General features: G+C 45.9%; 1 protein-coding gene across 12 annotated transcripts in view; it reads left to right on the top strand.

Moving 5' to 3' along the window:
• The window catches only part of LOC146566625 (uncharacterized), a 120,184-nt gene that overhangs the window by 84,949 nt on the left and 11,836 nt on the right, over nt 1-23,399 (top strand). For 10 of the 12 annotated variants that reach the window (XM_085286163.1, XM_085286164.1, XM_085286167.1 and 7 more), the window contains 5 exons: nt 16,575-17,548; nt 18,142-18,399; nt 19,698-19,872; nt 19,960-20,022; nt 22,757-23,049. In XM_085286163.1, the coding sequence (XP_085142289.1) occupies nt 16,575-17,548; nt 18,142-18,399; nt 19,698-19,872; nt 19,960-20,022; nt 22,757-23,049 (1,763 nt within the window). Of the gene's footprint in view, nt 1-7,340; nt 9,049-16,574; nt 17,549-18,141; nt 18,400-19,697; nt 19,873-19,959; nt 20,023-22,756; nt 23,050-23,399 lie in introns of those variants that run through there. The other 2 variants (XM_085286173.1, XM_085286172.1) reach the window with 2 other exon arrangements.

The following is a 23,399-nucleotide window of genomic DNA, read 5'->3' as shown; positions in this document are numbered from 1 at the left end:
TACAGTGATCAGTCAGCGCATTAAAACCAACATAGTGTGGCGGGGCGTGGTCTGCAGGGCGTGGTCTGCAGTGCCGCTGCAGGGGAGGCGGACGCACCTGAGCGGCATCCGTAATCACGCCTCGCCAGCGTAAAGAATGAGCCAGCTCCCGAATTGTTGTTGTCGTTGGAGTGTGTGGCTGTGAGCTGCAAAGCTGCAGCCGACTGTGTGTAAAATCAACAGGGTAATAATAAAAGAAGTATGCAGCAAAGCACGTACGTGTGGGCGGGTCTGTCGGGGATCATTTACACCCTGTTTCCACCAAAACAGCTTTGGTCTTTTCTGGCTTTGGCATAGGACGAGTGAGCGTCCCACACCAGAGATCCTTGATTAGAGTGGCATCTGTGGCATTTTCAGGTAGGCTAGCAGCTCCACCTTTCAGATTTTCAGTGCAGCTCTTGTATAATTTGGCACATCTCAGCCTTTTCTTTCTCTTCCCTGTCTTTAAGAATGGCTTCCTGACAGCCACTCCAGACCATTTCTGACTTCAGTGAACAGTAGATGGATGCATCCATGGATTTTGTTGATACTTTTAATCTGCTGTAGTTTTTTTAGGCCTGCACACATCCTGATATGTTATCTTTTTGGCTAATAGATCTCGTTTGTACTACTTTAGAGTCAGCTGATTAAATTGGAACAAACTGGAACCAATTGCTCTGAAACTGATCAGGTAAAAGCACTGAACTAAAATGAGTGAAAATTCATCAAATGTCCAAATAAACACTTTGAAAGAGCTTCAAAGAGTCTGGAGGACTATTACACTTTAAAAATTACAAAAGGGTTTGGCTCCTTTGGATGTGAGATTTAAAGGAATGAGGGGTGGCTCGATTCAGATTTTACCCAGTGTCACAAATAAGTCTTCACACTGTCGGTCACAGTTCTGAGAAGAAGAAGAAACGACTATAATCCCCTTAAACAGCGAAACAAAGGACATATACCCATGTTTTCAGAGCAGTCGGATTTTGCCTGATGCCTGTGATTAATACCAAGACACTGACTGATCTGTTTAACCTGCAGCAACAGGCACAGAAGATTAGTGGAGTGGAGTTCCTTCCCCGTGGTTTCCAGAATATTAATAACGTCCCCCTCCTCGTGCAGACGCACTGTCTTTCACTGCCGTCATCCTCCCTCCATCAGCCCCTGGCTCACCACCATCACTACCAAACACTCCCACAAACCATTTCTGCCCCAACCCCCCGCTTGGCTGGAGCCAGCAGGCTGATGAAGAAGCCAGTTGCTATAGAAACAAGAGTCAGTTGCTTTGGTGACTAATGTGAAGAAGGGCTACCGAGGAAACAATAGATGTTTAGTGAGAGTCTGGCTGTTGTGATGGGCTGGGAAGGAAATGCGATTGAGCTATAAATAAACTGGACTAAAGACTGTCTCCTTGCATCATCACCGTCTTCACCGACGCCCTGCTGAGATTATTCTCCTCTTCCTCATTGTCTGTCATCATCATTCCATCTTTGTATTGCAGTCTGTCAGAGGGGAATTAGCTTACAGAAAATTCCTGGCATATTCAGGTGACTTGAATCCTGCTAATTTCACACAACAGCTCATGACTAACTTGCATAAAAATCCATATGTAAAAAAACAAGGCTTTTTGCTTGGAAGTAAACTATATTGTCAAAAGTGTTAGCTCATCTGCTTCAAATGCAAATTAACTTGAGTGACGGTCCATTCCCATCCAACCAAACATTTTTGACCATTTGTGAGATCAGACACCGATGTTGGACGAGGCGATGTTGGACGAGGCGATGTTGGACGAGGCGATGTTGGACGAGGCGATGTTGGACGAGGCGATGTTGGACGAGGCGATGTCGGCGACCTTTCAGTTCAATGTTATTTACACAGCGCCAAATCACAGCAAGTCACCTCAAGGTGCTTTATATTGTAAGGTAGAGCCTACAATAATAAATACAGAGGCAACCCCAACAATCACATGACCCCCTATGAGCAAGACCTTTGGTGACAGTGGGAGGGAAAAACCGGTCTCAGGGAGGGGCGGGGCCATCTGTTGCGACCGGTGGGGGAGCACTGTGCACCTCAGCATCTGCTGACCCCAGTCTGGGATTTTTATCTGGCCTACTGCTTCGTGGCAGAGTGGCTGTTGTTCCCAGTCACTTCCACTCTGTTATAATGCAACTAACACTTGACTGTGGAATATTTCCTAGTGAGGAAATTTCATGACTGGACTTGTTGCACACCTGGTATCCTATAAAGGTACCAGGCTTGAATTCACTGAGAGCCGCCCATTCATTCACAAATGTTGGTAGAAGCAGTCTGCATATGTAGGTGCTTGGTTTTATACCTGTGGCCATGGGCGTGATTGGAACAGGCAATACAGTGTATCTATCATCCACCATGCTACCTGCTAATGTGTCTTTTTTGTAATCACTCCTTAAAGAGTAACTCCATGGTTCAGCCAATGACACTAAAGGGGAGACGTTGCATTAAAATAACAAGAAGAGCTTCCAGCTGACGTGTCGGCATTAGGAGGGAAAACGTACCTCATATGTGACTGGACAGGTGTTAAACGTGAAAAACAGATATATTCAGTGATACTTTGTACCACCTTTCTCTCTGTGGGGTTTCTGTTGCTTCGAAACCTATTTCTACAGAAAAGTTTCGTCACTTTTTATCCAGCTTTTAATTTCCTGGTACATCCACAGCAGACCAGCCTGTGTTAATGTCTGTAATCATCAGATACTGCTACAACACGGAGAACTTCCAACGTCTGATGTCTAAACACCTGCTGGAGTAGATATATGATTTTAGGTTGCCACCAGGCTTCTAGTCCTCTATATGGCCTGAGGGGACAAACGTAAGAGTTGTGCAAGGAAGCAGAACACAAGTGCCGAATGACAGAAACAATATCCTGAATCATACCTCCTGCATGCAGGGCTGTTCGATATAACGATATATATCAGCTGACGATATAAAAACGTCTATCGTTTCATTTTACGCTGTCGTTTGTTTCGTGGTGTCGCAAAATAAACTGTTTACGGGAATATTTGTTCATGGTTCTGATGGTCACTGTAGTGGCTACATTAATTTATTAAAGTTCTCTCTTTCTCTTATATTTAATACAACCACACTACGGACGGACAAGCGCTTGTTTTTATGCGTTGTCGTTAGCAACAACGACGGTAAAACCACCGCCTGTCCGCTTGTTCCACATAAACCTTTCACAATAAAGCTCAAGATCCTGTTGAGACTTTTCAAAATAAACTGAATCACGTGAAAGATGCAGATTATTTACGGATGAGAAGTAAAAAAGAGCCGCCAGGTGCTAAAAAATAAACCTTAGAACAGGTTAGAACAGGCTTTTCCCCGCAGCACGCCGTGTAATAAATACTCACAAAGAAAACAGCGTACGTTACAACTTATGTCTAAAAATGTATCGTTTCATGCATCGGCTAAAACACTCGACTCCGGGTAAAGGACGCCCAGCTGGAAACACTTCACGCAAGTCGAAATTCACAGAATTTACAGAAAATGTTTGTGATTTATATCGTTATCAGGACGATAGATGTCTTATATCGGGATATGAGATTTTGGTCGTATCGCACAGCCCTACCTGCATGTATAACTTACTGCTGCGTCTTCAGGTGCAAAGCTTTGTTACGAAACTGAATTGATCCTGTTTTCTGTTGGTCATTTTTATTTTTGCAATGAAACAACGCCCACATGCCGTCTGGCTTGCTGCTGGTAAATTTATTAAACTAGAATGTTTGGATCATCCAACTTTTCTTATGTTTTCAACTAAAAATGTGAGAAGTTTGACCTTTTAACCTGCTTAAGGCCTCATCAGCTAAGCTTCTAGCTAGCACCGCTCTGAGGCTGTTGTCCAGTGTTGACAGATTTGTGGTGCAGATCCAATACTGGTACCATAGTCACAGCAAGAGGACTGTAAGGCACATTGGGATGTTTGCACGTATATGCAGAAAATCTTGAATTGGTGTTTTATTGATCAATCAAAGCTGTTTTCTGTCACTTTCAGTCTGCGTCACTAAAGCCATTCAAACATGCCACTGAGCTGTTTTCCTGGCCACAGCTTTTGTCCTGTCTGTATGCCATCCTAGTGGCCTGCACGGGTTATTAGGCACAGCCTCTCTGTCACCCAGTGGGATTATATAACACTGTATAGTGAGTGTGTCTGCGTATCTTTGTCAGCCAACCAGTCAGACAGGGTGAGGTCATCAGTTTGTTGGTGTGTGTGTGTCGTTGTCCCCATGGGACTCTGGCATCAGTTTTGTACTTCAAGAGGCAAGCAGGCAGAGAGAGAAGAATTGTGCCCAAAGCAAACATGACACATGTGATGCACAGAGGCAGTGACGGTCCGTCAGCCTCGAGCAAGTCTGCCTACCTGCCAAGCACGTCTACCTGCCTGTCTGTCTTATTTTCCAGGTGCGATGTGGAAAAGGCGACAGAGGCGCCGACTGTGGTGACATTTTGCGATGCAGAAACAGAGGCAGGCTGTGTCTGACGTTCCCGTAACGCGACGGAGGTCGTTGGCATTCTGGTGGAGACGTGCTTTCTCGGTTTGGCGGCAGGCTGCTTTTTAATGGAGGAGCCATTTTAGTTAATTGACGGGTAGACCGAAGGAAGGAGGCAAACTCGGATCGCTTGTGATCCCATTAACCACATAATGCGTCAGACATACGCTAGACAAACAGGGCAGGAGAGGGGCTGCAGTTGGAAGGCATTCTGGTATCTCTTTATTATTGACCGATCCCCTGAAGTGACCAGAAGTCACAATGAATTGAGTTCTCGCCCTGGGTAGACTCATGCATGATGTAACCTCCTAAGCAATGAAAGGATACGTCAGTCATTGCAGTATTCAAGCATATTTATGCATTTGGCGATGAAACGAATAAAAATCATGCGTCATAAACGATGTATTTGAACTAAAACTGCTAACTAACGAGGAAGGTGTAGCTCAACGCTGCCCACACTCCTCTGAACTCTGGTTTTTCCTCTGTGTTTCCTCTGCTTTTGTGCTGGTAAGGTTTAGTTTTTCATTGAAGGAGGAAGGTCTGCATACCTCTCTGTTCCACATGCCAGCTTGGCACGAATCCTTTTTCCAGTGAGTGGAAACAAAGCTCTCATTCATTTACTGTTTTATGAAGCGGCGCTTCCTCTGGCTATGGAACTATTTGCAGTTGTGCTTTTGTTTAGTAAACCATTGCAGCTCCATCATTTCACTTGATCCTCTCTATTGTTGTGAGACCCACTTGAAGCGGAACATTCAGAGATGACGCTGAGTAGCTGATCGTTAAAGTCACGTTGTTTTAGATGCACTGCCCTCCCAGAAACACCGGGAGGACTGCATTGTTGTACCATCCATTAAGCTAACAGGCAGCTGGTCACAAACTGAGGCAGAGGTGCTTCTTCTTGGCTGGTCGATGGTAAATGCATTGGTTCTTAAATAGCTCTTTTCTGCTCTATCTGAGCGCTGTGCTCAGTATCCTTTCCACATTTCCTTTTCCTCTGTGTTGTTTTCCTTCACTTTTCCAATTCTGATTCCCTTTTCCTGCTCTTGTCTGTCTGCATACTCCTCATCTTCAGCCCTGCCACCTCGCTCTGTCCCCGTGTGCCTGTCTGCTTGTTATAAATCATGGTTTCCTGCTGACACTCAGCCCTCAGTCCAAACCGGCAGCCGCGGGAATGAGTGTAACCGCCGGCTGTTTTGACTGGCACTGGACACACACATATCAAACTAAAACCATCACACTCTCCCTCCAGTCCACCGTTACTTTTGCACCACATTGTGACCTTTACCTCAGATTATCTGTTTACGCACGATAAACTTCATTGTTTTGTCAGGCGATACTAAATAAAGGCGTGCTACCAAAAAAGGCCTAGAGACAAAAACGCTGAAGGGAGCACCGTCTTTGTCACCTGCCGTCTTGTTTTGATCCATGAAGCTGTGGGACATGTTTCAGAGGGATCTATTTATCCAGCACAGGCCGGATTCTTCTGTAGCTGAGGACAGATTTGTGCTATTTTGGATGTTCTTGACATTTTGCTGTGAAGTTGTCACTGTACTGTAAAATAAAACGATAAATGTGATGAATCCTGTCCATTTGTTCAGCCCCAACAGCTCCAGTAACACTGTGCCACGTTTAGTGGAAATTGCAGTTTTTGTGCGATGACGATGATGAAGCGAAATGGAGCTGAAAGTGTTTGCGTGCAAGAAGCCAACGCTTACAGGCTCGACTGTTTGTGCGCGTTAGCCTGAAAGTGTGTAACTGTATTTGCATGGCATGTCTGTCTTTAATGACTCCTACATCTGCTGTGACACAAAGCTTACACGGAAGAATGCACTTTTTCTGTAAGTGTGTGTAAAATCATCTTTTTAGAGGGTTGAAAATCTACATGCTTAATGACATGTGACGCGCACGCACGTGTGTGTGTGTGTGTGTGTGTGTGTGTGTGTGTGTGTGTGTGAGGGATAGAAGTGTGGGAGCAGATACACTGTGACAGCCGTGAAGGCCTCTGTACCACAGGCTCGCCTCTCCATCCTGACTCATTTCCCATCTCCTCTTCTTTCACACTGAGCTCAGAGTTGCGATATGCTTGCGCTTATTTCACGCACACACATGCTTGGATAGCTTCCCGCACACATTCTCACACGTTTTTGTTCCTTTAGCTCTTCTGTTGTCACTATCTTACAACTTTCTAATTTTATCCCCCTGCAACTCTTCAAGAACCGTGTGCTTGTTTGTTACCAGGAGGGTTTCACAGCTCAGCCGCAGGGACTGAAAATAGACCCCAAACTTTACATGGATGCTGTCTGCTGAGAGACGTGAGGGGATTTGAACAGGTCATACAGATGGACACTCATTAATAGCAGTGCTCTAGAGAAGTGTGTGTGTGTTCCTGTCTAGCTATCTTTGTGAGGACCGAAACCTGCCTTCTACTATACTTGTGAGAACCAGCAGTCACGTGTGAGGACACAACACGGTCCTCACTAGTTTGATGGCTCAAAATGTGGTTTTAGTGTCAGGGTTACAATTAGGTTAGGGTTAGACATTCATTTTTAAGGGCTATGGTAAGGGGCTAGGGAAACCATTATGTCAATGAGGGTCCTCACTAAGAAGAACGGGTGTGTGTGTGTGTGTACACGTTGTACTTTTTGCCAAGAGACAGAATAACAGAGAGGGGTCTAGAGGGGGAAAAGAGTGAAAAAGAAAAGTAGATGGGAGGGGGCTTACTCACTCCACCACAGTGGGCGGGTTCCGGGAGCTGGCTATAGCCAATTGACTTCCACAACTGGGTCACATGACAGCTCCAATAATGAGTGAGAGAACCAGAGAGAGAGAGAGGGAGCAGGGGAGAGAGCGGCACATCCAGTTCAGCCTCAGTGTGTGTTTGACTTCAGTGTGGAGACACACAGACACACACCTGGAGTTGCAGAGCGCAAAACGGCAACAGCACAAGACAACAAAGGAAAGAGAGCGAGACAGGCGGAGTGGTAGAGATTACCTCTTAGACACCTGAGACAGCTGCAGGCTTGGAAACAAAGAAAGGGGAGAGAATAGAGAGACAGCATGTCTTCTCTCTCTGATCAGCAGCCTGGCTCTCCTTTCTCAGAGTACAGTGAGCTGTGCAAGGTGCCGTCCCTGTCGCCCAGCGTGCCAGCTCAGAGCTGGGATTGGCAGCACCCCACAGCCAAGGACACGGGTACCCCGAGGGGCTTGGTGGTAGGCGACAGACCTATGGCTTCAGACGGACTCACAGATGAAGACAAGCTTTGCTTCTTTGAGCGTCCAGACAGAGGTGGCATGGACGCAGAGCTGAAGGTGCCGGTCAGAGTTGGGGGCATGTCGGGAAGCACTTCGATGGGCAATGCTTCCCTGGGCAGTGCAGGGGACAGCCCGGACAGCCCTCTTTCCTCCTCGCCATCCCCCTCCCCAGCCTCCCCAGGAAGAATGCCCTCTGCCATGGGATCTGGTGGCAGGGTCCCTCTACCACCAGTTCCTGGATCTCCAGCCAGGTGTATGGAGCTGCCATCGCCTACTAGTGCAGTGCCTCCCCACTCAGTAGGAGCCTCATTGACAGAGGCTTCTCCAGTAGATGGAGACTCTCCATCCGAACACTGGAACAGCTCATGTTTTGCCGAATCAAGCACAAAAGTTGCCATGCCCCAGGTGGCCCCCAACTACTGCGTCATAGGAGTAGTCAGTGACAACCACTTGGAGAGGGCGGATGAGAATGTGGCTGGAGCCGGTGTAGCCTCGGGAGCTCAACAGCTGTCAAAGGGCTCCTCAGTGGACAACAGTGAGGAGGAGATGGAAGAAGAGGAGGAGGAGGAGTTGGCGCCCTGTTTTATTGGGCGAGCTGAGCAGCAGAGGAAGGCCATGAGGCGAGCAATGTCTGAATGTTCCCACCTGTCGGTACCCACCAGTCTACAGCTCCCTGATAAATACCCCTGTGGCGACGAGGCAGGGCTGGACCAGGTGGCGTCACCTTTAAGCGGTCTTCGTCGCTCACCGCACTCCATGAAACGCTCGCTAACTGTTGCCGAAGATCAGCCCCCTCCCCCCACGCTCTCAGCAGCTGGTGCCACACATATCGACCTACGGCAATCCCCACCCGAACCCCGCCTCTGCCTCTCCCCATTTCCTCCTTTGAGGGATGGCAGCGCTGGCTTCCCACTCTCTCCATTAGAAGCCCCAGTGGAGGGTTTTGGGATGGAGAAAGAGGCAGGGGGCATTGTGCTTCCAGTGCCTCTCAGTCCCAAGGGGTTCAGCAGCTTGAACGCTGGATCTGCTGAAGCTCTAAGCTCACACAGTGATGAGAAAGCTGCTAATTCTAACAAGACTGTAGAGTTTGATGGGAGTAAAGAGGATGCTGAACTGAACACTGGTGCAGATTTAACCTTTAGAGTTGGAAACATATCAACAAAGGCACAGGACATTGATGACGATGATGACCTTGACACTGGTGTCTATAGCAGCCTCTGCCTGAACTCCAGCACTAACCCCTTCATGACAGTGGATGGTAGGTGGACACCAGTCTTGTCTTTTAATACCAGTTTTAAAAGACCAGTGGCAGATCTGTCAAATGAGGAAACTTAGTTCTGTTAAACTGGTGCTATGTTAATACAGTGTCATGGATGTAAACGTCTAATATATAGCTATGTAGGTGTTTATGGCTATCTGTTCATTGTTGTCATTTTCAAAGAGGTAAAGTATGCATGGCTGGAGAATGCAGCAGCTGAAATGGAGAGTAGAAAACAAGCAAGAAAATTAGCAGGTTGACATCTTGATTAAGTTGTCTTCTGTCAGACTGCCGTGAATCAGACAGCATGGCTTCCTTGAATGTTACTGTAGTAGAAGGATCTGAGCTCGTGAATGGCTCCGGGGGAAGCTGCCGAGCCAGACGAATAGGGAGAGTGCCAGACGGGAAAGAGATGGGGAGCAACAAAAGAGAACGAAAAGCTGAGAAAAGTCGACAGCAGTGGGAGCAGCTACCCCTCGCACCCCACATGGGCTCATTAAAATTCCACGATGGTAGCATCTGTCTGGTTGTGTTGGTCTAGCACACAGTGTGTATTTTAGCTACAATTGTTGTGCGTGGAGTGAGTAAAGAAAACAAATGAGTGTGTCCGTGCTTGAAACAACAGGTATGGAGCTTTGAATTTCCCCCGTCTGGCTACCTGTACGTGTAAGTGGATGTGCTCGTGCTAATGCAGCACAATGAGCTTGCAGGGAGAGGTTGTGTAGCATCGTTCCCTCCGGCTGACACTGGGATTCGGGGTCGGGATATAGCACAGCTTGTTAAAACTGATGGTTGTTCTGTCTTTGTCCAGACTCATTTCCTCTCGTTCTCTGTGCTTCCATCACGCTCTCCATCTCGTTCTAGCGCTTTCTCCTCTGTTCCTGTTACTTTGAATGCTCATTAGATTCCCGGTGAGGGCCGGCACAGCCAAGATGGCTGAAAGCGGGTCACCGTCATATCCAAAGATGACCGTCACCAAAACGGGGTCACAAACTTTGAAACTTGGACCATCAGGGTGGGGCGTTTAACAAGTCTCTCCTTTGCTTTGTCTGCTTTTTCTCTCTGTGGCTTCTTCTGCTCTCTGCTGCTGCTGGCCCAGAGAGTGACAGAGGCTTCCAGCCAGGCCAATGTAGGCCAGTAATGTTTATTTCTCTGCACCCCCTGAAGTCCAGAGTCATTTAGCTACAGGTTGTGTGTTGTATGCATCTGTTTGTTTTGGTTTACCAAGGTCATGGAGATATCTAAACTTAGAAAAATCGCTTTACTTTCAAAGATTCTTTTTGTTTTTTGTGATACTGTATTTCAGGGAAGTGCATGAATCTCTATTGTATTAACCACAAATCTGCATTGAGCTGCAGCTTGGTCATAGCTCCATCTCTCTGGAGGGGTCATCGGGGTGACGATGAGCAGATTTCATACAGAAAAAGATGAAAGGGGGTTGGGAAAGGGAACAGGCAACAAGGCAAAATGCATGGTGACAGTGATACAAACGAGTGAGTACAGCCCTGACGAAGAGCAGGAAGTGAAGGATTTAGACAGTAAGGTCTGGGATGTGAGTATGGGGAAGATGTATAGAATATGAAGATGGGAAGGAATTTAAAAAGAAGAAAGATTTGTTTTTTGATCCGCTTGTGGCAGAAATATGGCCCCAAGCATCGAGCAAATGCTTCCATGGAGTCTCCAGTGCAACTCGACCCGATCATGTTAAAAGCATGGCGCTGAAAGCATTTACAGGAAAAGCACGTCTTTGATAACACAGACTCACACCCCTCCCCCAGAGATCAGATAGTGCAGCTTTTATTATGTCATTTTTATTAGTAGTTGTTATTGTTGCTGCTTTTGGACAACCTCAGAAGCTTAGTGTCCAAAGAAACTGAGCTCAGTCTTACAGCATCTCAGTTCGGAAAATCAATCATGCAGTTCAAAATACATAACTACGATTTTAACTTGAACCAATTAGTGGTGCTAAGTGCTGGAGGCGCAAACATGGCCACATTTATATATACGGTTGAATTGAACATTACAATTCAATTTTATTTATACAGCACCAAATCACAGCAACGCCTCAAGGTGCTTTATATTGTGAGGTAGACCCTACAATAATACATACAGAGAAAAACCCAACAAGCACTTTGGCGACAGTGGGAAGGAAAAACTCCCTTTTAACAGGAAGAAACCTCCAGCAGAACCAGGCTCAGGGAGGGGCGGGGCCATCTGCTGCCACCGGTTGGGGTGGTTGTTACATAATGATGTCAGCTGGCAGTGAGCTAAAAGCTCTGAATGATGTCAGTGAGAGTACAGAAGCCCCTCCTACTTCCTGTTCAAATGTTCTTTTGTAAGGGGCATCCAATCTGGAGAAAGCTGTCGCAACTCAGTCAAAACACAAACATTGTATCCACATTTAGTATAATTTTTTTCTTTTACCAGGATAAAAAAGAAACAACAACAAAGAAACCCGTTTTCACATTTAGTAATACCGTCGTGACCGTAGTGTTGTTGCTACCATGTGCTTTTTGTTTAGTTTGGTTATTTTACCCCTGCTTTTAATGTCAGTGACCCAGACCTCGATGCAATAACTGAAGAAGGAAGTAATCTAAGATTTTCAAATTAATACCCCCATATGGAAAATATATATATAAAAATCTTATAAAGTTTGTATCTGTCTTGCGTGAAACTTATATGAAAAGCACACAAGAGTGAAAACAGATATAAGATCCCTAGAAAAATGATATAAATGAAACTTGTATGTTTTGGATAAGCCTTCTATGATTCACTATATGAAGCAAGCTAAAGCTGATGCAAGTCTTTCACAAGCTTTTTCTGTTTCTTTTCCATATGGGCCAGGAGGCTGGGGGTAGCACAGGTGGCCACCAGCATTTATTTATTTATTTATTGTTAAATGAGGCAGTAGTAACGATATTTAGACCAGAGGATGGAGTGCTAAATTCTTTATTAGCATTAGCATTGACTCCACTTTCACAGGTGGTGGTTAGAGGAACTGCAGTTGTTCCTCTTCCGTGTCATATTTGCATATACAAGCAAACTTTTGTATGCCATAAGAAATGATTTCAAACAGGTCCTTGACTGCAAGTGACAGGATGTGAGAGCAACCTCATTTATGCCAACAGTTAACCTACGCTAACGTAACACGCAGCGGTTATGCCGCAAGCCTGTAAAGGAGTTAAAGCCAAGTGCACACAGTGTTCATTGATTAAGTGGTGTTAGCCTGGACTCTTGTGAGGCCCAAATGTTGCAGAGTAACACAGAGGACAGTAAATCACAAAGTCTGTTTTCTGTGCTGCTACAACTCCACAGCGTGTTTTCTACCAAAAGGCCGAACACAACACTAAAACCATTGTTGACGATCTCTCAGCCACTGAGCTTGTGCTGAGTAGTGAGGTGGAGCGGGGAGTTTTAATGAGGTGGCATCTGAAAGAGCTGATTTACATAATCCACTTGAGGAGCAAAAGGACGGCTTTACACATTAATCCTGAATCGTTTATTAATGGCTGAAGCCTCGGTTATTAACACAATTTCATCTTGAGCGATTCATTGGCTAAAGATTGATTACAGAGTGTAAAATCGAAAGCGTCTTATCTTTAACATCTGAAGGTAAGAAACCTTCATGAACCTTCATGAACCGTGCATGTTAGGTCAGTATCCAAAGTCCAAAGAGCCCGGTGGAAATTTTCCCAGTAAGGCAATTTGTGCATAAAAATGCAGAGAAATCCCAGTTATTGCTTTCCACGTGTCAGACGTTTCTGTTTTTACTCTTCTCTTTGAAATTCAGACACTGACTCGTTTTAAGAGACTGGAGTGGGCATATTTTATCATATTAATAAGGCCAGAGGAAAAAGGTTTGAGTCGAGTCAGTTCCTTTCAGGAGAGTCTAAGCTTAACGGCTCTTAATGAGCTGTAAGTGTTATCATTATGTTAATGAAACCTTCAGATAAATTGGCTCATTGCACCCAGATGCTCATTGTTCTGTTGTCCTGAGCCGTGGTTCATACACTTGCAACAACCTGCTAATAAAGCAGGTTGTTGCAAGTCGGGGCCGTGCAACGTAGGAAAAACTCACTGTTCTACTGCAGGAGCAGGGCCTGATACACAATGCAGCGTCCTACCATACAGCACGCATCGGTGAAACCGAAACAAGAACAGCAGTTAAAGGAGCCAAAATGGCCGCCCCGTTACCGTTGTTTTTTGTGTTTTGGTTTGTTTTTCCTCATTTTTCAGGTCAGTTCAGTTTTATCGAGCTAAATCACAACAACAGTCTGCGCGAGCAGAGAAAAGAACGAGAACACTTCGGGTACTGAAGTAGACTGAAATCCTACAACCATGCTTTCCTGTGCCCTGTCAGCACCTCTGTCTGTGCCTACAGTCATTTGTATCCAGCAGTGTTCTGTCTGCTGTGGCGACAACAGTGAAATAGTGACTAACTATGGCACAATCAGCAGAAATAAATGAAATCGACTGAGGCCTCCTGTGGGAGAGTCTCACACAGTGGGCTGTGGGAGCGTGGGCTGGGAGTCACCTCCTGCTGGCTGATTAAATGAAGCCATTTTCACCACAGCTGTGAGACGGATCACATTTCTGCTCTAATTAGGGGCTCGGGTTGATCTCCTGAGTTGCTCGTTGTTTGCTGTATAGAAAATAGACTTTGGTTTGTTCTTCTCTTGTTATCATAGCTCAGCTTTCAGTTGTGTATAATCACCTCTTTATGTTCACTGGCTCTGCTGTGTGCAGTCCCAGGCCTGAGTAGTTGCGTGTCGTGTGAACTTTCCCTGTCAGTCTGTTCACCCCAAAGCTGAACAGCCTGTGTTTGTTGAGTGCACTATGTGTCCTTAATTTAAGTCCGTATTTTGGGGTTTTCCCTTTTTTTGAGGAGACTATTTTGCTTTTCCAGCACCAAAACTCTTTCTTGGACTCCACTAGATTACATCGCCTAGCTTTGCATGATTCCCAGGCTACGTCCACACGTACCCGGGTATTTTTGAAAACGCAGATTTTTCTATGCGTTCGCACCTTTCGTCCACACGTAAACAGCGTTTTTGGTCACTGAAAACGGAGATTTTTAAAAACTCCGGCCAGGGTGGAGATTTTTGAAAACTCCGTTTTTGCATTTACGTGTGGACGAGAAAAACGCAGAAAACGCAGCGTCAAAGATGTGCGCCTTTTTTGACGTCACACTGTGCGCCACGTTATTGTTTCGGTGAAATGAATTTCTACAATACTGTTAATTCTACTCTCTGCAGTGTTTAAATGCTTACATATACACACAGTTACTGTCCCTCCACACATACGACTCGGTTCTGCTTCTATGCCCCAGCTTTGTTTACTTTTTCCCACCGAGGCTTCTAGACTTCTGATTGGCCAACATTTCTGCACGGTTAGGAATATATCGCCACCTGCTGCTTTGGCATGTTCATAGCAGCGTTTTCCTTCATTTCTGCCTTTATGTGTGGACGGGATTATTTTTTAAAACGGAAAATCTCCGTTTTCAAAAGTACCCGTGTACGTGTGGACGTAGCCCCAGTTTAATATATTCCTTATGTTTCCTTTCCTGGGTGTCAGTGCAGCCTCGTTTCATCCTGTCTGAAACAAGCTCCTCCCCCTGTAAGCCCATCATCTCTGTAGGCCAACCGTCTGCCGCTTGGCTGTCCCATAAAATCCCACTGGTGACCTTACTCTGTGCCAGCTCCTGTCCTGTCAGAGATAGACACAGATCAGGTCTAGTCCCACCACACTCAGGTCTCTACATGCTGACAAATGAGCTACTTATGGCTCCTGAATAATCAAGATGACTCATTATCTCCCCATTAGCCTAAATGATGTGACATTTCTTCATGAATTGCCTATAAAACACAAGCGCGCTCCATCTGACAACCATCTGTGGCTGAAATTCAGTCACAATGGCTTCAGCATGACGGCTGCTCTTTATGCTGCTCATGGATGACTGTGGCCTGTTAAAGGATTAATGCATTTACATGAGAAAACACATTTTATATCAAGCTTCATTCCTTTCTGGTGTTAACACTGATTGTGAGCATATAAAATAATAATTAAACAGTCATTTTGTGAGTACAGGGCACTGATATAATATGCAATATTCTTTAATGGATCGTGACGTCTGCACAGCATCGCTTCTGTCCTCCACAGGAGGTTGGAGGGCAGGACTGAATCAGTTATGTCATGTTCATTTCATAAATGTGGACATGAAGGGATCCAGCTCCTTAGCTGGGACACAGAGTGAGCGGCTCTGATGGGACTCGGTTCACCCCACTGTTGGGTCATCATCACTGGAGGACAAATGATGCACATGTTTCATTGTAGCGAGTGAGCGTGAGGGAAAGCAACATCTCCAGATCTGCAGTCTGCTCCACGTTCACAAGTTCAGTTTGAAAGTTTTCAGTTCATAAGTTTTCCTGTTGCCTTTAAATTTTGGCTGGGGTTAATTTTGTCTGTCGAACGCTTAAACAAAAATAACATATCAAACAAACAGACCTAAGATTTAGTTTTTTAACCAAACCAAAGAGATCTGTCTTTAAAACAAAAACCAAACAGCTTCCGTTTATGAACCTTTTCAAAATGTTCATTTGCTGGTGGTGGACTGTGAAGGACTGGCACAACAGGTGGGAAGGTGTAAAACTGGAAATTCTACATATATTAGCTTTTTGAAAAAGTCACTTCCCAATGAAAATTCCCTTTAAAGGTGAATCCACTGGAAGCTGATAGGAGGGAAACGCAGGACAGGTTGGATAAGCTGACACAATGATAGTTGGAGAGCACAGAGCAGAGTAACAGACGAGACAATCACAAGGGCAGGAAAAGAGCAAAGACAGGAAGTGAAACAGAATGCACAATTAAAGGTTACTGTCAAAATAAAACAGGAAGTTACTATAACCCGTGAAACACACATAAACAGACAGGGAAGCTCAAGACGGAGAAATACAGAGAGACTGAAAAACCAACTACAGAGTGCTTCAAAAATCTAAACCTGTGAATGAGTTTGTTTTTACTGCTCAGTGAAGTCGGTTTTCAGATGCATGTTTGCTTCTCTTTTCATGTTTTGTTCATAAGCACAGTAACTTCCTCACCAGTGAACTTAAAAGCTGGAGTTCAGTTTTTATTTTAACTTGTGTAAGAGGCTCACTTCCCTCAGAGCTTGTGTCGTGGAATCAAATCACATATTTTTGTGCTTTCGTCCAGTTTGTCCAGTAAAAGTAAACCAGCACGAAAGTTAAAAACAGATTTCTTTTGTTCTACAGTATTTACTGTGATCTCTGTGTTGGTGTGGCCGGAGGATTCAGTGAGAAGCTGCAGCTTTGAACCAACAGCAGAGATGTTTGTTGGTTCTCTTTATGCGCTGTGGACAGATTTACATGAGCCTGAAGTCTGTGGTGAATTCCTGGTTTCTGTCCTGAGCCGGAGCTTGTTCTTGTGGGACTGCGTAACTGTCTGAATGAACTCTGCTATTATTGACTCTCATTTTATTTAAAAAAACATTTTGTTATTTTTCTTTTCAGTAAAATCAGAAATGACAGAGAAGAAGGAGGAGAAGAAGGTGGAGAAGAAGGAGGAGAAGAAGGAGGAGAGTGTGAAGAAGGTGGACCTGTTTGACCCTGTGGATAAAGTCGAGCAGAAGAGTGTAAAGGTTGAGTTCACGAGCAGTGAGAGTCCGGTTAAGGTGGAGGAAGAGGGAGAAAAAGACAAAATGAAGGAGGCAGAGAAACGGGAAGAGAAGGTGGATAGAAATCAAAAGGAGGCAGAAAATCTGATAGAAAAGGTGGATGAAAAACAAAGGGAGCCTGAAAAAGAGATGGAAACAGAGAAAGTGCCGCCTGTGCAACAAAAGCCCGAGAAAGAGGATGAAGTGAAAGCAGAAGAATTGTCAGACAAATCAGAGATAAATAAAGCAGAGAAGACAGAGAAAGAAGAAAAAGTGGAGGCTACAGAAAAGCTGGAGGCTGACGTCGAGAAAGCACAGAATGTGGGCAAAATCGCACAAAATGACAAGTCCAAAGTGTCCAAAGTGGAGGACAAAGCAGAGAACAAGACCACAGAGAAGCCCGAGATCACAGAAATGAAGGACGGCAAAGAGCAGCACATCAACAAAGTGGAAAAGACCCCAGAGCAACAGCCGACATCCGTCAAGCTCGAGACCAGCTGTGACCAGACAGAGAAGAAGGCCGACACGGAGACAAAGGCGACAGCGGAGCTGGAAGACGCCAAGACAGAAAAGGCTGACGCAGGCGAGGCCAAGAAGACGGAGAAAGACGGTGAGGCGGTGAAGCCGTCTGAGAAGCCGGTGGAAAAAACAACACAGAAGGAAGAGAAGCCGGACAAAACCCAGGAAGACAAAAAGACGGTTGAGAAGAAAGACGAGAAGAAGGACAAGGCTGCAAAGGCAGACGGAGACAAGGCGAAGAAACCTACCAAACCCTCAGCCAATGGAAGCATTTCAACACCAAGCAAAGAGCTGGCAGACAGGAAGACCAAGGTAGGGATCAGTGGAAGGTGTAAGAGTGAAATGTTGCTTTGACGTATGCTTAGGATCATTCTGATAAAACACTGTTTTAGTATCACAGCGAGGGTAACGCCCCACTCAGGGTGGAATTTCAAATGTAATACCCAAATGTTGGCTACAGTAATGCGGTAACAAGTCGAAATGATAGCAGTGTACGATTTCACGGCAGTTTGCATCTTACATCATAAATCATCCAAACTGCTAATAAATATCAGGCTGAATACGGACATGATGGCTGAAAGCATCTGAGACGTGCAGCGTGGGAGCGGACAGGATGGCATGAGCGCATTTTAAAAACCGAGCGTGCATGCTGCCTAAGCGTCTGTCCTGGTTGTGTTTGTTTACTGCCTTGAAGCGACAGAGTAAATGCTAAGTGTTAGTTGTTTTTGTTTTCTGTTTTTTGTTCTCACTTTTTGTGACTTTGTGATGTAATTGCTGCTTGTGCTGCTTGACCCTGCTCCTGTTACCACCCATTTTTGTTAATTTTATCCATTTTCCTTGGTTTCCTTGGTTTTACCCTCCATCCATCATCCATCCATCTCCTGCGTGTCGGTCCTGCATCGCAGCCTGCTGCCGGGGCAACCAAACCAAGCGCAGCTGCCAAAATGCGCCCGAGCACTGCAGGTGCTGCTGGTCCTGCTCCAGGCCTGACTAAGCGTCCCGTATCCTCTGTCGCCACCTCCACCCCCCACACTACAGACAAAAAAACAACCACAGCTAAAGCACCTTCCACAACAGCTGCAGGGTCTAAACGACCCTCCACCACTTCTGCCAGCCGCCTCACATCATCCTCCACCAGCACGACACGTGAGCTTAAACCCAAGGTAAGTTTTAGCTAACAGGAAGCGGTCAGCGGCAGCAGCCTGCTCAGTTACACAGAGCTGCACGATTGACGTCATCACAATGAGTCCTTCTTATGTTTTGAAGTGATTTCATTAAACCTCATCCACATCGATCAGGACAACAGATTTCTTACTTCTTCGGCTTTTTCTAACTAAAGTTAGGATCAGCGGAGTTTCTAACAACCGTCTGTTTCCCCCGTGGTCATGAATCTTTGCCATCTGGTCTGTTTGCGTGCACAGGCTCACAGAGACGGTGAAAATGTAAATGCATGTAAAGTTTGTGAGCTGGAAATGCAGGAAAAAGCCAAGAGGGTTAAACACGCTGAAACATTTAGCTGTGCCTCTCGTTTGAATGAACAGGAGTGTGTTACTGTAGCCGTGTGTGTTATATGAAAATGTGTTGAATTCAGACAAACACACGAGTGGTTTTTATAATAACTATGCAGATATTGGTTTTTATCCACCGCAGGAGCTGCAAACATGCAGTTATAAGAATTAGTTTGTCTGTATATGGAACTGATATTATGTCAGGACGAAGCTGTGACACTAACCTTTCATGGCTAATGGCCCCACCCCTCCCTGAGCCTGGGACTGCTGGAGGGTTCTTCCTGTTAAAAGGGAGTTTTTCCTTCCCACTGTCACCAAGTGCTTGTTCATAGGGGCTCATATGATTGTTGGCCTTTTGTATTATTGTAGGGTCTTTACCTTACAATATAAAGCACCTCGGGTCAAATGTTGTTGTGAGTTGGCAATAAAATAGAATAAAAAGTTCCATTTATTAATTGGCTTGTCCACTTTAATGCCTTGTTCCCCAAAAAGAGCAGTCAACCTTCTGTCAGCCTCTTCTGCTGAGCTCCTTAAAGGTAAACACTGTTGCACCAACAACATATTAACAGCCCTGATGGAGCTGCAGGGGTGCAGGGTGACTCATGTTGCAGGACGGCTCGGCTGAATGTGAAGGTTAGCCTGCTCTGAGGGTTACAAGAGGCAAACACGCTGCTGAGTGAAATGTGTAACCATCGTTGAGGGCTTTGGGTCCATATCTTCCGCCAATTGGGGCAAAATCTTTGACCTGAATATCTCAGTGAGGCCAGCGAACATTTGCTGGACTGATCACAACATCCAGGCACACTGAAGATGCTTTGTGACCTAATTTGCTGCTGCCTGTTTTGTTGATTTGATATCCCTCCGCAGATGCTTGCCCATATTCATTCGTTTCTTCTCTCTCTTCCTGGATGACATATTACCTCGCCCAGATTTATTTTTCTCTTTCTTTTCAGACAACAACAGAGAAGCGCCCCCTAGTGACAAAGTCCAGCACTGCTGCCTCAAATCAAACAGGTTCAGCCAGCAGAAACACGTCTGCTGCCACAGCAGCCAGTAAAACCACTGCACCAGTGCGCACGGCAGGATCTGCTCGCACCACTACCACTGCTGCAGCCAGAAAGCCTCTGGGTATGTGTGTGGCTTTCTTTACACTCGGTTTATTTATTGTGTTGATAAATTACAAGACTGACAAAGGTTTAAACATTTTCTTTTTAGCCTCTAAGACAGACAGCAAACCAGGAGAGGAGAAGAAACCCAGCGCCCCGAGGACTTCGACAGGTAGAAACCACTACAGTGTCCGACCTTATTAGACTTTGACTTTGTCGTTAGTACGAGCAGAGCAGTTTCATTAGGCCTCGCTCAGAGTATTAGTTATATTCTCTCGGGCTGGCTCAGACGCCTGTGTGTAGTCTCTTTATTTTCCTTTGTTAGTACATGTGTAAGCACATGTTTGTGGCTCGGTCATTCTAAGACTTGCAGATAATACATTTAATAATAATAATACAGTTTATTTATAGGCACATTTAAAGACCCTCAAGGTCACCTTACATTAGTGCAACAAACAAAAGAAGGTAAAAAATAGACTAAGACGGAGTCACAATGAAGTGCATGCAGTTAGAACTGTTGGAGAAAATAAAGCATGAGGACTCAGGTGTGATGGGGTTGAGCAGAACTATCCGTGGCCACACTTATATATACAGTATGGGTGCAGTGAGAGTCTGCCTGTGCCACCCTAGAGCTACTGAGTCTTCTGACACGTGGCACAGACGAGTAAAACACGCCCACTAATCAGCTGAGTGCAGCGAGTACGGGCTCGGGTTCTGTTTGGGTTACAGCACTGCTTTAACTCTTTATGGCACAGATTCAACAAGGTTCAGCTGGAAACGCTCCTCAGAGGGCTTTGTCCTTTTTTAGATGACAGCATCATACAGATCTCCTGCTCCACATCCAGCTCAGAAAGCTAACGCTAAGAGCAGAATGTGCTTCAGCTGTGAACCGCTGATACGTATGGATCCGACCTTTGATGCTGTGTACACCTGTAGTTTAATCCTGACCCTTCTCAGGCTCATCACACCAGGTTGTTGTACAGTCTGTTTGTGAGCTCGTGTGAACTGTAGCCTGTTTTGTGTTCGTTGCTGACATGAGGTGTGGTCTTCTGCATTTTTCAGACCGGTCTCTATAAAGGCCAACCCATCTGGCACCGACAGCCAGGTTCAAGGTCACAGTCGATCATTTTTCTCCACATTCAGATCCTCAGTTTAAACTTCAGCTGGTCATCTTGACCATACCTGCTTGGCTAAGTGCTTTCAGTTAGTTATCTGCATTAACAAGCTGTTGAACAGGTGTACTGAAGCCACTGTGTACAGCTCGTCCGCTCGGGGGTCGACACTGTGGTGCATGTTCTGTTCTCAAGATGGGACAATACTTTAGTTAGAGTGCTGCACAGTCCAGTGTAGATACAGACAGTTGTATTGCAGTTGGTATTGATGTGATGAGGGAAAGGATCCCGTGGTACTCCGCAGTGCCCCCTCCCATCTGTGCCGTCTCTTTGCATATGTTTCTCTCCTGTTTCTTCTTCTCTGTAATCCTCTCCTCACTTCGCCTCAGTCTGCCTCTTCTGTGCGTTTGTGGCTTTTCTCCTGCTGTTGACAGAGTAGTTTGTTTTGGCACCAGGAGAGCTGTCAGCAGGACTGCGGCACCAGAACGCACTCATTGTGTCCGACCGTGACAATGCTGGGCAGGCTTATGCAGAGGGAGGCTTTACTGCTGAAAGGCTCTGGAGAGTTAAAAACCTTCACCGCAGCAGCCTGTGGATTACTGTCCCCTTGCTGTTGACAGGAGTTTGCAGCTCTTTGCTGATGCAGCCTCAGCTCGTCTAAGCTGCCAGGGTTCATGCAGAAAGTCAAATTACTCTTTAGAAACATGAAGGCGAGGGGGAGGATTTCCTCCGTTAAATATGTCTCAACGGGAGCCGGAGATATCCGACAGGCTCTCGGGGAGGACTGACAGCAGGACACGTGGTCCAGGATGCCTCAGCGCTCTGAAAGAAGAGTTGGCATACAGTCCAGCCCAAAGTGTGTGAACTGACAGATTTGAATTGGTGCAAATGTTGCACTGCATCAGTGCAGGCTGGCTTAGGATGCTGGAGCTAAAGTGTCTTTACTCAGAGAGGATTACAGCACTGGAAATCAATGGTGTTTGAATATCTCCCCTTTAAAAGATACGTGTGGTGACTGTACCAGAGAAAAGGATGCAGACGGGGTTTTTGCACCGCTGTATATTTTTCTGTAAAGTTAATTTTAGGTTTTTATGCTAAGGTTGATAACGGGCAGCGTTGTGTGTTCGTTATTAGCCCTCATGCGTCTTTGAGAAGACGCGGAGCAATAATGTCGGAACTCTTAGTCTTCCTGAAAACGCGTCTTTAAGATGCTTAACAGAGAGTTTAACATCATTGGAAATAACCGAGCTTTACATTAAGAGCTGTGCATTAAATATAAAGCCAGAGGTGATTATCCTAGCTTACAATAAAGACAGGAAGTCGGCTTGTAGCAGTATTTATACACTGCTGCTCAGAAATTCAGGGTCAGATGCTCGAACCACCTCAACTGGCTCCTTTCCAGTTGAGCCCTCCCAGATGGTTGAACTTCTCACCCTCTCACCCATCTGTAAGGGAGAGTACCTGCGATCTCATCCTTCTGGTCACTACCCACAGCTGGTGACCGTAGGTGAGGGTAGGGCCGTAGATCGACAGGTAAAGTGGGAGCTTTGCTTTCACTCTCAGCTCTCTCTTCACCACCTCAGACTGGTATAGCGTCCGTGAATCGCTACCTAACGTGGTGGAGTGGTTTGTGTCGTCCGGGGGCTCCTGCCTTGGATATGCATGCCCACCATATTTTATTTTGCTGTTTTACCCTCTTTTTTTTTTCTAAGTCTGGTTTGAAAAAGCTGCGATCATAACTCCAGTTTGGCAGAGAGATCTATAAAGCTCTGTATAATTATTTTCTCCCTTTAGCTGACTCAAGCAAGCCTAAGACCACCACCACCCGCAGCACTGCCTCCACCACCACCACCACTGCCTCCCGCACACGAACCACAGCAGCCAAACCAGCAACGCCATCCTCCGCCGCAGGCACGGGGCCAGAGAAGAAGCCCCCGGTGCCCCGCGCCCCGCGGGCCGCCTCTTCAACCACAGCGACCACCGCTTCCCGGAGCACAGCTCGCCCCGCCACAGCTCCCGATGTCCGCAACGTCCGCTCCAAGATCGGCTCTACGGACAACATGAAGCACCAGCCCGGAGGAGGGAAGGTAGGTCTTCACCGCTGTATGAGTGTGGCATGTGCTCTCTGACACCGACTGCACATGGACTAACAGGAAGTGGACTGTGCAACTCTGATTTCACGTCTGACGCTGACCTCTTGTGGGTTCCTACCTATCCAACCCACTAAAGCCTATCAGCTCACTCACTGAAGTAAATGGTCCCCATAGTTCTGCTTCTTCTCTTTTTTGCGTGGGATTTCCTCTGCATGTACATCTACTGTCATTGTAGACACACAACTTCCATCAAGGCTCTTTAGAAAGAGGATGGATGTTGAAAAGGTTTACGACACTGGTCTCGTGTAGTTTTCTGTGAATGTCAACAAAATAACAGCTAAGAT

Source organism: Mchenga conophoros, linkage group LG9 (genome assembly GCF_057382185.1).
Source record: "Mchenga conophoros isolate Kocher_MC1m ecotype Shallow Benthic linkage group LG9, M_conophoros_male_GT1.1, whole genome shotgun sequence".
Lineage (NCBI taxonomy): Eukaryota > Metazoa > Chordata > Actinopteri > Cichliformes > Cichlidae > Mchenga > Mchenga conophoros.
The sequence above is the reverse complement of the archived record's forward strand: the minus strand, read 5'-3'. Positions and strand labels throughout refer to the sequence as shown.